The sequence below is a fragment of the Corythoichthys intestinalis genome, chromosome 12, assembly GCF_030265065.1.
Source record: "Corythoichthys intestinalis isolate RoL2023-P3 chromosome 12, ASM3026506v1, whole genome shotgun sequence".
Taxonomy (NCBI): Eukaryota; Metazoa; Chordata; class Actinopteri; order Syngnathiformes; family Syngnathidae; genus Corythoichthys; species Corythoichthys intestinalis.
The window spans coordinates 35,098,501-35,116,041 of NC_080406.1; the positions used below are offsets into that span (position 1 = coordinate 35,098,501).

General features: G+C 39.7%; 1 protein-coding gene across 1 annotated transcript; it reads right to left on the reverse strand.

Annotated features, from left to right (window-relative positions):
• Positions 1–596: 596 nt before the first annotated feature.
• On the reverse strand, positions 597–1,973 carry sox21b (SRY-box transcription factor 21b). Its single transcript, XM_057851461.1, has 2 exons — positions 1,818–1,973; positions 597–1,739 (listed from the first exon to the last, which is right to left on the reverse strand). Exon 2 carries the CDS (start codon positions 1,723–1,725, stop codon positions 979–981), a length of 747 nt encoding a protein of 248 aa, XP_057707444.1. The 5' UTR covers positions 1,726–1,739; positions 1,818–1,973; the 3' UTR covers positions 597–978.
• Positions 1,974–17,541: the final 15,568 nt, after the last annotated feature.

Below are 17,541 nucleotides of genomic sequence, written 5' to 3' on the forward strand. Positions count from 1 at the left end.
ATCTGATTCGTTTTAAAATGCAAATTATGATATTTTTTTTCCTGTGGTGCGTTTTTCAACAGGTGACAAACACAGAGAAGAAAACACATAGAAATTCAAGGTTATTTTTTTCTTAAATATAAAAAAATGATTATTTTTGTAATCCCTGCACATTACACAAGTGGGTGTTTTTAAGGGGTGATTTTGATTTTTCAATTTTATGTCAAATAAATTACATCCACTTAAAACGTCTCATTTGCAAATACAGTCTTGTCCTTTTATTTGCTCACCATAGATTCCACTAAAACAATAAATACAGACATCTAGAAAAAGGGTTTTTAAAAACTCTAAATCAGGGGTGGGGAACACAAGGCCGGTGGGCCGTGTTTGGCCCGAGCTTCAGAGAGTTGGGGCAAAAAAAACTTTTTAAAATGCGTGTTTTTTTTTTTTTTTTTTTTTTTTTGTTAAATCCAAAAAATATTTAACTCTTAGCTGTCATTGACGGTGATAAGCGTCCAATCCATTTGAACTGGGAGAGGTTAGCAGCAAATGATCGCTGCCAGCCACTCCCTGTCAAATTGGGTTGCACTTCTATCGCTGTCAGTGACAGTGAATGATTTAACAATTGTTGGAAATTTGTGGGTTTTTTTTTTTTTTTTTTTCAAATCCCAGAATTGTAAAAATGGTTCCCCACCCCTGCTCTAAATGTACACATAATCCTAGTGAAATGTTTGCTCGGCTCCCTTTGAACACTAAATAAACTGTTTTTTGTACATTTTTGTTGTTGTCCAGCAGGTGTGCGACAATCCTCGGTGGACCCACGAGCCATCGGGCAGTCCCGGCTCCAACAGGTGCAAATGGTGGGTCATTGGCAAAAGTTTGGCGGAAACCTTAAATAAAGGCGTTCATCCGTTTAACACATGTGATATATGCACATGTGCAAGTTTGCGCATGCAGAAGTCAAACTAATGTTCGTTTGGAATTGCGGCGTGGGGACGATCATAACGCCGCCGCGTACGCCGGATAAGGTTCGAGCTGAGGCTTCCCCATCCCGGGAAGCAAGATGTACGCGAGCGGCGGCTGGAGTCCGCTGGAGGGCCACGCCGTGCAGTTGCATGGGATCATGTAGCCGGGGTTCCCGGGGGACGGGTGCGAGTGGGTGTGCGTCCCGCCGCCCACGCCGGCACCGCCGCTCCCCGCGAAAGCGCTGGCGGCGCTCGGGGGGTACCCTAGCGGGGACGCGTAAGGGAAGGAATGCGGTGAGAGCTCGCTCATTTTGGAGCCCAGGTCGAAAAAGGAGTAAGGGTTCGTGGACATGGCCGGGTTGAAGAAGACCCGGGCCGCCGCGGCCGCAGCTGCCGCCGCCGCTTTGTCCGGATTGCCGATGATACTCTCGGGCAGAGTTCCTGCGGAGAGGCCGCTGACTTTGAGCGCGTCGTGCTCCCCCAGGTTGTAGGGCACCGGGAATGAAAATTTGTCCTTTTTCATCAGGGTTTTGGGCTTCCTCCGGGGCCGGTACTTGTAGTCGGGGTGCTCCTTCATGTGCATGGCCCGCAGCCGCTTGGCTTCGTCAATGAAGGGCCTCTTCTCGGACTCGCTCAGAAGTTTCCACTCGGCGCCTAGCCGCTTGCTGATCTCCGAGTTGTGCATTTTTGGGTTCTCCTGGGCCATTTTCCTCCTCTGTGCTCGGGACCACACCATGAAGGCGTTCATCGGGCGTTTGACGTGATCCATCGGTTTCGACATACTTTACGCTCGCTCTGTGCATGCGGAAGAATTAACACACGTCAAGAAACGCACTCACTCTCCACCACGGGCGTCACGAGTTGTCTACTTACTTGCGAATTTAATTCTTCATCCCAACTGCGATTATCGGTTGTGGAAAAAATAGACAACTCCTTAAAAGTGCGGTATTCTCCTATTCATCCTCGCCGGTGTGTCATCCACCATCAGCGGCAGCGCGCACACAAGTGGATGACAACTCTCCGTGGCCCCGTGTGAAATACTGCATGTGTGGCAGGTAGTGAAAGTGCCCACTGGCGCATGCGCACTATAAAGCAACCAGCCAGCAACGCGTTCCACTCCCCCCCTACGTCTCCCATCTAAATTTTCAATATTTAAAAGAGATGTTAAATACGCGTATATGTTGCAATTATCATTTTATTCCCTTTTATTCGTTTATTTATTTTTTATTTTATTTTATTAATGCCCATTAGGAGCAATTATGCAATATTGCTCACCTTGCATGAACTCACTCTTTGGTAGTAACAAAAAATAATAATGAATGAAAAAAAAAAAAAAAAAAATTGGCGTTCACGTATGTGGATATCATATTTTGGGTCATCGTTTGGTTGAGGTGTGACCACGCATATGGACGCCCGGTCTCATTTATAATTGTAATTTAGATAAATATATTTAAATATTTTTCTATTAATCATTAATGTATTGTTAATACAACGCATATGTTTTATGAAGAAATGCAACCATGAATTGATCAAATATTAATAAAAGCTAAATTATTAAAATGAATAAAACAAAGACACTCTTGGAATGACCCATAAAAAGTTATTTTTTTTCTCTATCTTTCTTCAATTTCATAACATAAATCTAATTGACGATAGACTCGTTTTATTTGGGAGGACTGTCTGTGAATACTCATGTTGAGTGCCATTGACAGCGCTAAAGGTCCAATCCATTTTGACTGGAAGGGCTGGCAGTCATCATTCGCTTCCTGCCTGTCCCGGTCAAAATGGATTTGACGACTAGCGCTGTCAATGGCAGCCCTAAAGTTAAATGAGCACCCTATAAAGGGTGAATATTGTCATATTTGGCGACAATATTGAGCGACTGAGGAGGTCTCAAGTGTTTCTAATCGCGCTCGGTGAAATTAATTACTTTCCTCAAACCACCAGCAGCCCTCCCTTTCCCCCATTTTCCCCTTTTTTCACTTCAAAAGACCCTCCCAAGGGCAGCCAGCCGATTCACAACTTCACAATTATTCCACTTATCAGCTCGGACTCGCGGAGTAAATTGTTGTTTGGAGTGGTTTGTTCTCGTACCTTCTCTGCTCAGCATTGTTTCGTATATGTGCAACAATAAAAAATAATAAAGGAATAGCAGAAAGCTTGAACAATATAAAGAAGAGTTCTGGCTGCAGGTGCATTTAAATGCATGTGGAATTCAATGTTTTAAAATATTAAATTTTACATCTAAATACGTCATTATAACAATTACGTAATTATAGGCGGATATTTCTACATACTGTACTTCGAGATTTAATCCATTTGTTTAAACGAAATTATATTAAGAAAGGGATTCTCTTCAATTCATATAATTTATTTTGTCCAAACATCTTGTCGCGTTGATGATGATCAACATTTTGGGGGTTGGAGGTGAGACAAACACACGCACACCTCCACCCCCGCACACACATACTGTATTCCTGCAATGTATGGCTCCATTTCCACTCCAAACTGTCAAAACAACACAATGACTTATTAACATTTCTTATCTGTTGTTTAGTAAAATGTTTACCCCACAGTGGAATATTCATTGCAAATTTGGAATATATTAATGTTTTATTATTCCTAATTTCCCACAGAATACTAAAATTGAAATTCTCAATTTTACACTACTCATTCCACTATCATTTTTAATTTTGAGGCCATGAATTTTTTTTTTTTTTTTTTTTTTTTTTTTTTTTTATGAAATGACTCAATATTTTAACCTTACACACTCACATTGGAGCTGAATCAGGATAAATTCAGACAAATTTAGAGGTTAAATTGACAATAATAAATAACAAAGACTCCTCCATCCTTCCAAGCCCTTGTTGTCGGGCCGGAAATAACACTTCAATAATTCAAGATGAGTTAGTGAGCGCGGGGAGAATTATACCTGCATGGCTCCAGCATCTGAGACGGCGCCACCTCAGAGCACACAGAGCCCGATAAGGTTTGAATGAGGAAAAAAAAAACAGCATGCAAAGAAATTGAAGGAGACAGCAGCAACAACAAGCCTTTGGGGAGAGATCACACACATTTAACTCTCCTGTCACTCTTTAAAAATCACCTAAAAAAATGGTGCGGCAGTCATCACTCTAAAATGGAGCTGCCCCAGGAGGTGCAAGGATGCCAATGATAAATAACTTTATTTTGATAACACTGCATAGAAGCGAGAGTGCAGAGCAGGTGACATGGGAAATTTTTTTCTTAATAATTCCTTCACTTTTTGGCTTTTTTTTTTTTTTTTTTTTTTTAACGTTACATGTATTTATCCTCATACTTGTTTGAAGCAAAAACTTTAACAGACCATAAAATCAAATGTGTCTAAAAGATGCTAACCGTTTTTTGTTTGTTGAATTATCTAAATTAATTTGATATTTGGCTTTTTCTGAATTCATCTTCATCTGTGATTTTGCTTTCTGCAAGTCATAATTTAAAAAGGGACAGAATGAGGCAAATGCTAGTACTTGAAAGGTAGAATGTCAAGCAAAGGAAAGCTGAAGGAGGACGATCTGGATAGACAATGGCTTTAGAAATATTTGCCATTAGGCCAATTTGATACACATCAAGACCCATGACCCGTGATAGATAGTGATAGAAAACATATATCTTCAAAGAAATAACAGTTAGAATACAATATGAATCAGTTTAAAATAATACGATGTCAAACAAAGCGATATATTTTTTCAGTCCAATCCAGCTAAATCATATACAATGACATTAATTTTTTTCAAAAAAGTAAACCACAATTATTGCAAAGCATATAGATAGGGGAGAAATACAAAAAATCTCTGGTAAAGATTGAGCTAAAAAATTTCTTTAACTCAGTCTCGGCGATCAGCTGTGTCATATTTCATTGACTATCTCATACGCAGATGCAAACTGATTAGTTTGGCAGATCTTAAACTTTCTCTCAAAAAGTGTCCAATGTTGATGTTTTCAGGTGGTTTATTACACTTCAGTTGAGTTCAACTGTAAACAAAGAAAATGGCACATATTTGGCACCAAAAGACAATTTAATTTTTGAGGGCGTGCTAGCTTAATGCTAATATACAATCATAGGCGCCAAAAACTGCCAGTTAAAGAAAACGACATACAATCCAAGTTGGAAAAAAAATCGTAAAAATAATATCGGATGATATGGAGAAGACGAAAATATCACAATCTTTTTTGGGCTTGCCCAGGGGTCAACAACCCAAAATGTTGAAAGAGCCATATTGGACAAAAAAAAAAAATATATATATATATACATGTCTGGAGCCTCAAAAAATTAAAAGCCTTACATAAGCCTTATAATGAAGGCAACACATACTGTATATATCTGTATTAGCCATATTAGCCTACTATCAAAATGACTAAGTTGGCTAAAAATACATAATGAGCCTTCATGATTTAATGTTTATTTTCCCTGCAGTGCATCCAACGCACCACCTGGCTACTCTGTTGCATGATGCCAACTGAAGTTTAACTTTAACTTTAACTTAATATTAATGAATTGTTTCGTTGCTTTTACAAAATTAAAGAAACGCAATAAAGAAATATGATTTTTGATGTCATTTTTATTTTGAGGTTTTGGAAAAACAACAAAATGGAATGTGCTTAACATGCCCCTTATCTGGGCATGTTTTTTGATTTTCTGTATTATCTCCGTTTTGTTTTTGAAGTCTACAAATAGGTGTTCTGATATGTTGACAAATGTCTCCTTCATTTACTCACCATCTGTAAACGGTTTTACACGCTTTATTATCTCCCGGGTCACAACAAAACTTGCAGCAGTAGTGAAGTTTGGCGATGCAATCCACTTCTTAAATTTATTTTTGCGCTCCTCTGAGTTCTTCAGAAGTAATGCAATTGGACTTTTTCTCTCACTGAAATCTTCTCGCCACAGGGTAAACTATCAGGAAATCCTTCCGCATTGGCAATGAATGCAATCATTCGGTCCAAGAAATGTTGAATCCTCTGTCCTCTTCAGTTATTTTTCTATTTCCTTTTTGGATCGATGGCCGAATCACACGGCCACCGGTTTATTTTCAATAGCCTGGCATCCCGCCCTGCTGATAGAAACGTGTTTCGCAGGCTATGACGCAAATTTTGGTTAACAGAAATGTTGAAAATTAATATTTATCCTCCACATTTTTACAGCATTGGAAAACTTGAAGAATGTTTGTGTCATTTTTGTCCTCCTACGGGAACCATATCAAAACAAAAAATATTATTTGCCTTTTCTTTTCTTCCAGTTTCAAACATTGTTGAAAATGTTCCAGCGAGCCACTAGGGCAGCGCTAAAAAGCCGTATGCAGCTCTTAAAACGCGGGTTGCCGAGCCCCTGGCTAGCTGCACCATAAACACATCTTAAAACTTTGTCTAGTGTTTTAACACTATGTGTAGTAGATATGTGACAAAAGTAATATTTTCAACACCACAGGTAGGTCAAAAAATTGCGGAAACACACCTACTAACTCAAAAATAAAAGCCCAACACGTAATACATGAGCGTCAAACTAATAGTTTGTTCAGCTTTTATTTTGAAGTTAACCCTCGGAAGCCATTGCTTTGTCAACTGTAGGCGACCGTGGTCATGCTGCTACTTGTTAGTACCACTGCAATCGATTCTTTGCCTTGTGATAGCCTGTTCACAGTTTGACAATCAATGAATTGATATCTGGTGGATTATGCATCAATTGTGGAGCCTGCTACGGATATCCAATCAAAGCAGTTTATCGTCACAACTACAGTATATAAAGAATGGAATGTGTAAAGTAAGGCTGTCAAAATTATCGCGTTAACGGGCGATAATTAAATTTTTTAATTAATCAGGTTAAAATATTTGACACATTTAATGCACATGCCCCGCTTAAACAGATTAAAATGACAGCACAGCGTATGTCCACTTGTTACTTGTGTTTTTTGGTGTTTTGTCGCCCTCTGCTGGCGCTTGGGTGCGACTGATTTTATGGGTTTCAGCACCATGAGCACTGTATAATTATTGACATCAACAATGGCGAGCTACTAGTCTATTTTTTGAATGAAAATTTTACAAATGTTATCAAAACGAAAACATTAAGAGGGGTTTTAATATAAAATTTCTATAACATGTACTAACATTTATCTTTTCAGAACTTTTAAGTCTTTCTAGCCATGGATCGCTATAACAGAATGTTAATAATGTAAATGACATCTTGTTGATTTATTGTTATAATAAACAAATACAGTACTTATGTACCGTAAGATGAATGTATATATCCGTCTTGTGTCTTATCTTTCCATTCCAACAATAATTTACAGAAAAATATGGCATATTTTATAGATGGTTTGAATTGCGATTAATTACGATTAATTAATTTCTAAGCTGTAATTAACTCGATTAAAAGTTTTAATCGTTTGACAGCCCTAATGTAAAGAAGATCAAGGTGGATGAAAGATATTCTCGTACGTTGTAGTATATCAGAAGATAATGTCGAAAAATGTAGAAAAATACATGCATTTGTTGAATTATGCCAGTATGCTGGTCCTTCATTTTTTTCCCTCAGTAGCTCGTTGAGGGTGAAACTGAAAGGAAATGAAAGTGCATTTGCACTTTCAGTAGAAGTTCAGCAATACTTATCGTTATCCCCTTTAACTGCGATTGACAGTGATGGATTTCCAATCCGTTTTAACTGGGAGGGATGGCAGCGATCATTCAGTCATGCCAATTCAAATGGATTGGACATCCATCACCGTCAATGGTAGCCAACGAGTGAATTAATTGATGCCCCACTTTTGCATCCGATTTAAAACAGATTTCCTTCTCCACATTGTTTAAAACATTTAGGCCAGTTATATAATTATCCAATGGACTAAATTGTATCACGAAGATAAGCGCACCATAAATAAAGCATGCATTTGATCAAATAAAATGGGAACATTGGAAATATTTTTCCTCCAGCCTAAAAAGGCATACACGTCGTACAAAAGGTGCTCTCTTTATGACTTGATAGGTATTGACAGTCAATTAGTCACCACCACATCCTATTAGCTCCAGAATCTTATCTTAAGTGAGTCTTTGATAAAGAGCTAATGACAAACAGTTTAAACGCGTCAATGGGTTGCTATTTAAAGATGACTGCGTGTAGATTAGAGGCCATTTTGTCCAACTACGACAGGATTAGAAGACAATGTCAACTTTGAATTCACCTCCAATGAGTCACACATCCATAATACATGTGAATAAAGTTAGTGTTTTCCTGCAGTTTACAGATGTGACCTATTTTGAATAGTTGTGTTGTGCAAACACATTCAACGGGTGCCAAATTAGTTGTGCAGCTCTTTAATCATTCTAATTATACAGTCTTTATTGCTCCTCGGGGCAGACTTTCGTGTCTTTGTCTACGTGGGAATTATTTTGGTGAAGCACCAAAATATTTACTCAACCACAGCCTAAATATTACGCATATCAGGAGGAATTGAGAAAATAATCCTCTCATAGACCGCAGTATTAACTTAATCACATTAGTGTAAATACTATTGATGGTGGTCATGATCCTGAGCGACGATGTAGCGAAAAATGGCCCCGAGGACTGAGCGCTGTCAGTGCTTGTGATGTGACGCTAAAGAGGATTGATCGTCGTTCTCCTTCATGGAGGAGCTGAGCCGACAAACTTTGAAAGCGTGTTACACAAGGAGAACGGCTCGGGTGGTTGATAAGACCTTTTCGTCTTGAAACCGCCGCTTGTCATCCTTTTAAATGTAATCTCACCTCGCTTGAATGTCTCCACAGTCCCGAGGGGGCAAAGAAAATAATAGCAAACGTCCTGGATGGATAAAGGGAAAAAATGGATGATATTGGTGGAAAGTCCGATGTTTTAAGGCCTGCAGGCAAGATGTTGAGACTGTATGTATCCTTGTTTGAGATCAACTCCCCGCAGGCTCTGACTTTTCCCTTGATAGTCTATTTGGAAGCATTTAGTAGATACATTATCACCGACCCTTTCTTCCTCATTATATTCACCCTGCTTATCACCGCAGCATCACTGCAAAGCCCTAAATAGAGAGTTGTAATTACCAGCGCTGCCACCTGATAGCGACCCGTCCTATCAGCTTTTATCACTGCAGGTCTCGCGAACTCATCACGCGGACCCGGGGAAGAAAAGACCTGCTTGTGCCACACATCTCTCAGATACACGTACAGTTTCAGTTGGGGGATCACAGAAAAGTGATGCACTAAGGCTTTTTCCTTTCCTGCAACCCCACAAAGACTCTCCTCTCCTTTTATGTGGAGGCTGAATCGAGGCGGTGGCGCAAACAAAACCTGATCCAATCTCCTTGAACTCGTGGCGGCGCAGCGTCACGCGTTGCTTTGGCTTTTGCGTCGGCCTGCGTCCTTGCGTACGCGTCGCATCAAAGGCGCCCATGTAGAAGTTGTCAGGGATCGCGCTTGCAGCTTATTAGCCACCTCTGACCTCTGATTTTCCCCGCTGCCAGTGAATAGGCGACGGAACACCTAGTCTGTGGAGGTTTTTGGGATAAAACAGTGAATCTGTTTATTCGGGGTCAAGAATGCTCATCTCTGCAAAAACGAAAGAGTGAAAAGACTAAATCACTGAGCATGAGAAAAGAGAAGGACATCATTTAATCAAGCTCACAGCAGAAAACTAACCCTGACTTGGGGTTAAATTGACATTCATGAATGGAACTCAAGCCTCAATACCGAGCTGAATTATGTTAACTTGCTTTAGTGCTGTCTTTGTTTTGCTTATATACTGTAATTATACTCATAATTGTATGCCACAGGGTTATTTTGCATTCATATGCAGCACAGATTTTTTTTTTCTTTAAGCAAACATTGTATCTGAAAGTTTAATTTGTAATATTTTCCTTTTAAAGTGAAACATCTCAATGTGAGTATAAGTAAGACTTTTGTTCAAGACATCGCTCAACTCATTGGCTGAAATTGACGGCACACGACATCCAATCCATCTTAAGTATCAGTATGTAAAAGTATGCTTAAAAGACAAAGACAGAAATTTTGTCATTTCAGGTGTACTTTAAGTGAATGATAATGTTTCAGAAATACAGTGGCATCAATGATGATAGAAATCAAGCGAACGACCATTGCCAACCCTCCCAGTCAAAATGGATTAGACTTCTGGCACCGTCAATGACACAGAAACATAAACATTCAATGCCAGTCGTCCTAGTTACCAGTAATTTTCTGACTTAAAGACGCACCTGACTATGAGTTTAGCACTGAAGTTATGCTTAGTGAACATTAGATGTTTCCAACTTAAGATGCTTGGGATTTGTTATGTGAGCAGACCATTTGCATTCAGGGAGCAACAATTAAATGAACAAAAAATAACATACAGTATATCATTACATATAACAACTATGTTACCAGAATTAAATAGTTGGTGGGAAAAGAAATAAAATACAAAAATCTGTGCAAAAGCCCAGCAAAATGCATCTTGGGAATAACTCATTGTCAATACACTGCCGCGATGTCACCCAGGACAAAAACTAGCTGCTTTCACACATTACGCTACCCGGTGAAGTCCCGGACATTACTCTAGGACACATCCCGGTTAACGGCCGCGTTATAAGTCGACCCGGGAAATTACTTTCAGAAATAAGGGCTACCTGTTTAAGTACCAGGACTTAACCGGAGTTCAGCGTATGTCTGAAAAGGGCTTAATTGTGTAGTTGTATCATCGTTGCTTGCAAATAACTCATTATGATTAAAAGATCAGTCTTTTTTCATCAGGAACAACAAAAATAAGAGAATATTAAAAATTATCTTTACACTATTAAATATACTGCAGTCCTTCTAAAAAAAATTTGCATACTGTGATAAAGTTCATTATTTTCTGTAATGTACTGATAAACATTAGACTTCCATATATTTTAGATTCATCACACACAAGTAGTTCAAGCCTGTTATTGTTTTAATATTGATTATTTTGGCTAAAAAGTCTAGAAAAAAACAAAAATCCCTATCTCAAAAAATTAGAATATCATGAAAAGGTACTCTGAAGAAGCTACTAACCTAATCATCTGAATCAACAAATTAACTCAAAACCCCTGCGAAAGATTCCTGAGGCTTTTAAAAACTCCCAGCCTGGTTCATTACTCAAAACCGAAATCATGGGTAAGACTGCCGACCTGACTGCTGTCCAGAAGGCCATCATTGACACCCTCAAGCAAGAAGCTAAGACACAGAAAGAAATTTCTGAGCAAATAGGCTGTTCCCAGAGTGCTGTATTAAGGCACCATAGTGGGAAGTCTGTAGGAAGGATCAAATGTGGCAGGAAACGCTGCACAACCAGAAGAGGTGACCGTACCCTGAGAAAGATTGTGAACAAGGGCCGATTCCAGACCTTGGGAGACCTGCAGAAACAGTGGACTGAGTCTGGAGTAGAAACACCCAGAACACCGTGCACAGGCGTGTGCTGGAAATGGGCTACAGACGCCGCATTCCCCAGGTCAAGCCACTTCTGAACCTGAAACAGCGGCAGAAGCGCCTGATCTGGGCTACAGAGAAGCAGCACTGGACTGTTGCTCAGTGGTCCAAAGTACTTTTTTGAGATGAAAGCAAATTTTGCATGTCATTTGGAAATCAAGGTGCCAGAGTTTGGAGGATGACTGGGGAGAAGGAAATGCAAAAATGTCTGAAGTCCAGTGTCAAGTACCCACAGTAAGCGATGGTCTGGGGTGCCATGTCAGCTGCTGGTGTTAGTCTACTGTGATTTATCAAGGGCAGGGTCAATGCAGCTAGCTATCAGGAGATTTTGGAGCACTTCATGCTTCCATCAGCTGAAAAGCTTTATGGAGATGAAGATTTCATTTTTCAGCATGACCTGGCACCTGCTCACGGTGCCAAAACCACTGGTAAATGGTTTACTGACCATGGCATTACTGTGCTCAATTGGCCTGCCAACTCTCCTGACCTGAACCCTATCGAGAATCTGTGGTATATTGTGAAGAGGAAGTTGATAGACACTGGACCCAACACTGTGGATGGGCTTAAGGCCGCTATCGAAGCATCCTGGGCCTCCATAACACCTCAGCAGTGCCACAGGCTGATTGCCTCCATGCCACGCCACATTGAAGAAGTCATTTCTGCAAAAGGATTCCCAACCAAGTATTGAGTGCATAGCTGATATAATTGATTGAAGGGTGACTTGTTTTGTATTATAAAACAGTTTTTTGTATTGGTTGGATGAAATATGCATTTTTTTTTAGATATGGATTTTTGTGTTTACTTGACTTTTTTTTGCCAAAATCAATATTAAAACAATAAAAGGCTTGAACTACTTCAGTTGTGTGTAATGAATCTAAAATATATGAAAGTCTAATGTTTATCAGTACATTACAGAGAATAATGAACTTTATCACAATATGCTAATTTTTTGAGACAGGGATTTTTGGTTTTTCTTGACTTTTTTGCCAAAATCATCAATTTTAAAACAATAAAAGGCTTGAACTACTTCAGTTGTGTGTAATGAATCTAAAATATACAGTATGAAAGTCTAATGTTTATCAGAACATTACAGAAAGTAATGAACTTTATCACAATATGCAATTTTTTTGAGAAGGAACAGTATCATATATATATATATATATATATATATATATATTATATATATATATATATATATATATTTTTTATTTATTTTTTTTTTTTTTTTAATTTTTTTAAGTGTCTTGGACAATTTTTAAATCGACAATTACAAAACGATGAGTCAGTTGTCAAAATAGTTGATAATTAATTGAATAATCGTGACAGCCCTGTTTGAAAGTCAACATTTGGATTGCAGTAGACACATTTTCTCGTCAATGGCACTGAAATTGTAAAAGCAAATGAAACGTGTTAAGGAATGTGTTCGTGGCCTTTTGTACTATAGCATGAAAATGAATGAAATTAACTTATCTCTATTACCGGTACTTGCTCAATGCTACATTGCGTAGGAATAGCAACAAACATTGCATCGTTGTAAGCAATCACAACAAGTAGAAATATTATTGGCCCTTTAACATTCATGCTGGTGAGAGCGGATGGATGGCGTGCGCATGTTTCTGAATGACAGTTTGATCAATAAAAGGGCAAGTGTTCTGTCAGCATAAGCCCGTTTGGGTTAAGAGAGAGGAGGAGGGTGGGCATTGGCTGTCTATGGTTATTTCATTATTTTGATGAACACAGCATCGGCATGGATACAGTCATTCGAACTTCTCCGCTGTCGCTGGGTCCATTCAGGCCATTACTCAACCGGGTAAGTGAGGGAGACGAGATGGCAGGGGGCATATCGATCAAATGTCAACAGAGTGTTCCCACCTGCCTGTCATTAGCAACACGGCCACGCCAATCCTGCGCCCGCCAACGTCCCGCGTTTATCAGCAAAGCAGGCACCCTGTGCATTAAGATGTTTGTCTAATGATTTGAAGTAATCTGTTTATTCCCCTTTTGCCTCCTCCCCCTAGTTTATCTAAGCAAAGCGAGCAACATGCCCGCTCAAAATCACACTTCAAAGCGCTAATCGGCAGTGTGAAGATGAATATATTTATTTATGTCAAAATGCTACACCGGTTTGTACTTTTTGTTGTTCTTTGGTGAAAATCATTATCCAAGCAAAGGTTGGATACCCACACAAAGTCCAGGACCCTGCAAGTGTCACATCACCCTCACGGGAGATGGAGGCTAAACACACGTTCCCTCCCCTGATGACCCAGCATCCCCAAGAGGGCCGTTTGTATCCAACAGGAAAGTGTCTCCTCTGCTCAAATTAAGTCCTGCCAGGAGTCAAGTGAAATCAATATGCCTAATCCATAAATTGTCCAGAGTGATAATTGCGAAGAGGAACTGTAATTACAAAAGACATTAATTCACTTCTTAGATTTTGTGCCATGGGAGGCCACCCAAGCCAGTCTAACAAGTCTCAGAAGAAGCATCTGCCTGCTGCAAATTATTTGGAAGCAAGAAAACAGTTATCCAGATATGTCCATCCAAACACTGAAAACAAAAGGGCTTACCAGAAAGTACAGTGGTACCTCGACATATGATCGCTCCGACACACGATCTTTTCAACATCCGACGTAAAAGTTGACTCGCCATTTGTTTCTACACCCGACGACATGCTCGAAATACGACGATTTATGACAGCACCGCAGTTACTTTGTTTTCCCGCAAGACGGACGCACAGCTGATTTTCTTGTTAATCAACAGGGGTTCCAAGAATTTTGGTGCAGGGGGCGAAAAGAGGAAAAAGGTGAGGCTTACCATTGAAACGAAGATGGAAATAATACAAAAATATGAGCATGGTGGGTGCGTCCATGAACTGACTTGACAATATCAATTAATCAATCAACTTTATTTGTATAGCACATTTAAAAAATCTGCAAAGGAGTCCAAAGTGCTTTACATAGCTTAAAACCGCAAAATAAGTTAACTTTCAAAGATAAAAGAAACACATAAAAAAATATAAATAAATAAAAGACGAGGTCATAAACAGTTATTGCACATTAAAAGCTGAAGAAAAATAAAATGTTTTAAGGCTTGATTTGAAATCTGTAAGTGAAGGGGCCCGTCTAATAGTAAGTGGTAATTGGTTCCACAGCCTGGGCGCCATCACCGTAAATGCACGGTCACCCCTAAGCTTCAGCCTTGATCTTGGGACTTCTAGAAGCAGGTGGTCAGCTGATCTGAGGGTTCTGGTTGGACTGTAAGGCTGAAGCAGTTCTGACAGATATGGCGGCGCAAGATTATTCAAACATTTAATAACAAATAATAATATCTTAAAATTAGGGCTGTCAAACGATTAAAATTTTTAATCGAGTTAATTACAGCTTAAAAATTAATTAATTGTAATTAATCGCAATTAATCGCAATTCAAACCATCAATAAAATATGCCATATTTTTCTGTAAATTATATATATATTCTGTAAAATAAATTGTTGGAATGGAAAGATAAGACACAAGATGGATATATACATTCAACATACGGTACATAAGGACTGTAGAGGGCATTTCACTCTACTGTCATTTAAATCTGGCTATGCTGTCCTCACTCCGAAGCGTCTACTTTTTCCAAAGCTAGACAGCTAGTGAACGACGCCATAATAATCAGACTTCTTTTTCATCTGATTTATTAATAAAATGGCCTCAAACCATTGTCCTCTTTAGACCGTTGTAAAACTACAAAAAAAAAAGTACACAAGCATTGCATTAGCAACAACGTTAGCTTAGCACGCTATACAGGTTCACTAAACATAAACAAAAATCGTCTCATACAAAAAATATAATATTTCGCTGACTAACATAATATGTACGTTATTTACAACAACCATACTTACGGACAAATCTTGTCCAAGGATCATATAGGCACAACATTACAACATAGGCGTCAGCCCGAGACGTCGTTCAGCCATATTGAACTGGCAAGACAACAATAAACCATGTCGCAAAGCGACCACAAGAGTTCGCTGTTAGACAGCACAAAAAGCCTTGCTGTAAAACTTACCAAAAGGCAGAATACTGTCTGAGCGGGACATGTGCATTAATTGCGTCAAATATTTTAATGTGATTAATTAAAAAAATTAATTACCGCGTGTTAACACGATAATTTTGACAGCCCTACTTAAAATGTATCCGGTAATGTACTGGGAGCCAGTGAGGAGATGCTAAAATCTAAAATGCTCTTTTGTTTACGTTTTGGTTGTCAAGATGTGGATTACTTTTTTTGTTGGATTAAAAGAACGAACGCATGACAAGCGGCGTGAGAGTTTTTCTTTGTATCTGTCCAGTGGTGCGTGAGGAAAGCGGAAGAGGAGCGCGTCGGGCTGAAGACTTTTTGCGTTTTGGATTCCACAGTCTGAAAGGGGTTTAACACAACAAAAATAAAATAAAAAACAACTGGAGACAAAATGGTGGACCAAACTCGTAAAGTTAAAATCACGTTAGTCGGTTACGTTGCACACGGGGAAATACCTGTGCAGTATGACAGTAAAAACATGCGATTTTTATATGAGCTAATAAGTTGAGTTATCGTAAAAATAATAGGTGACGAGTCGACTATTAAAATCATTGTTTGTGTTAGCCTAAACTAGTACCCAATTATTGTTCAAGAGAAGTTTTAACTCTTATTTCATGCTGGGAGCCATATCCAATAAGACTAATGTTTCTATATTCCTTCAGCGCCATTGGTGGTGAAAGAAGTCCAATCCATTTTGACTGGGAAGGCTAGCAGCCATCATTCGCTGAATGTTTATCGTCTTCGATGGCACTGAAACATGACCATTCACTTAGGGGCAGTTTACAAGGCGACACTGCAACACAAAGACGCAATGACTGAGTAGCGGACTCGCCTCGCGTGCATATGGTGTTGGCGAAGACGGAAGGCGAAGGTGAAAAATTCTGAATCCTGCCTCCAAACTGGAAGAATCCGATTGCGGGGGAATGAGGGGGGCTTCCTCGGCATGCATATCAAAGGCTCCCACGGCGCGAGACAGCGCTGATAACGTCAGCACTCGTACACGTCAAATCGGGCGTGCGCAGCAGTGCTACTAAACATTGAAAACAGCAAATATGACTTAAATTTACTGTTTCAATAATATTTTTAAATTAAATATGTTGAATGTTTCCATTTTTGCGCCTTTTTGAACGAAAGAAAAATGCTATTACTTCGAGTGGGCGGGCATATTTTTTTCCGGGCTAAGGGAGCTTGGTGGGGTCAAAGTGCATCATTCTCTGTCGCCCTGTAAATCTGCACTGCCCCCTAGGGCCCTGGCATGAATACTACATCGTTTTCATGCGGAATTGCGACATTGTTCGAATGGAGACGTAAATGCAAATGCAAGTTTGAAATTTTCATATTCTCGGAGAGTCACCATGTAAACGGCCCCTTAAAGTACACCTGAAACAAACTCCAAACAATTGTTTTGATTGTTAATTTGCATTTCATTTATTTTCTCTAAAGTTTCTGTCGTTATTTTTTAAGCATACTCTTGGGAAACCATGGATGCCCCTAAGCCCTCTTTGCAAGCACTTTTAACTCCATCGCGACCATTGTGCGGCACTTTTTGAACCCCCGCGCGCTCCGCTCCACGGGTTCTTACACCAACCAGTCATCTTTGACAAAGGTTTCACAAAATATACACCTTTGTTCCCGCCGACAATGTGTTCCGGGCATTTGCATGATAATATTGTGCAAAATCTACACGGATCAAACCTTTGTGCACTGAACTAAAAACACTCTGCGCGCCTCACAAACGCGAGGCGACGACCTGTGTACATTCGAGTCTTTTTTTTAAACGGTGCAAACATTCTTGCGCGCAGCCCCAGGTTGCAGCTGGCCTGCCTCTCACTGCGCCCTGCCAAGTGCTAGAAAAGGGGGCTCTCTTTTATCAGGATGGAGCGAATCTGGGCTAATGTGTCTGCTAGAGAGGGTCCCAGGGAGCCCCGCTCTCCTATTCTTTGGCCATTCTTTCCACTTTTCTCCTCTCCTGCACTCGGGATAATTGCGGTTTAATTGGGTGACAAGAAATGAAAACTGTGTCCACATTATCTGGGATTATCTCTTTTTCTTCCAGC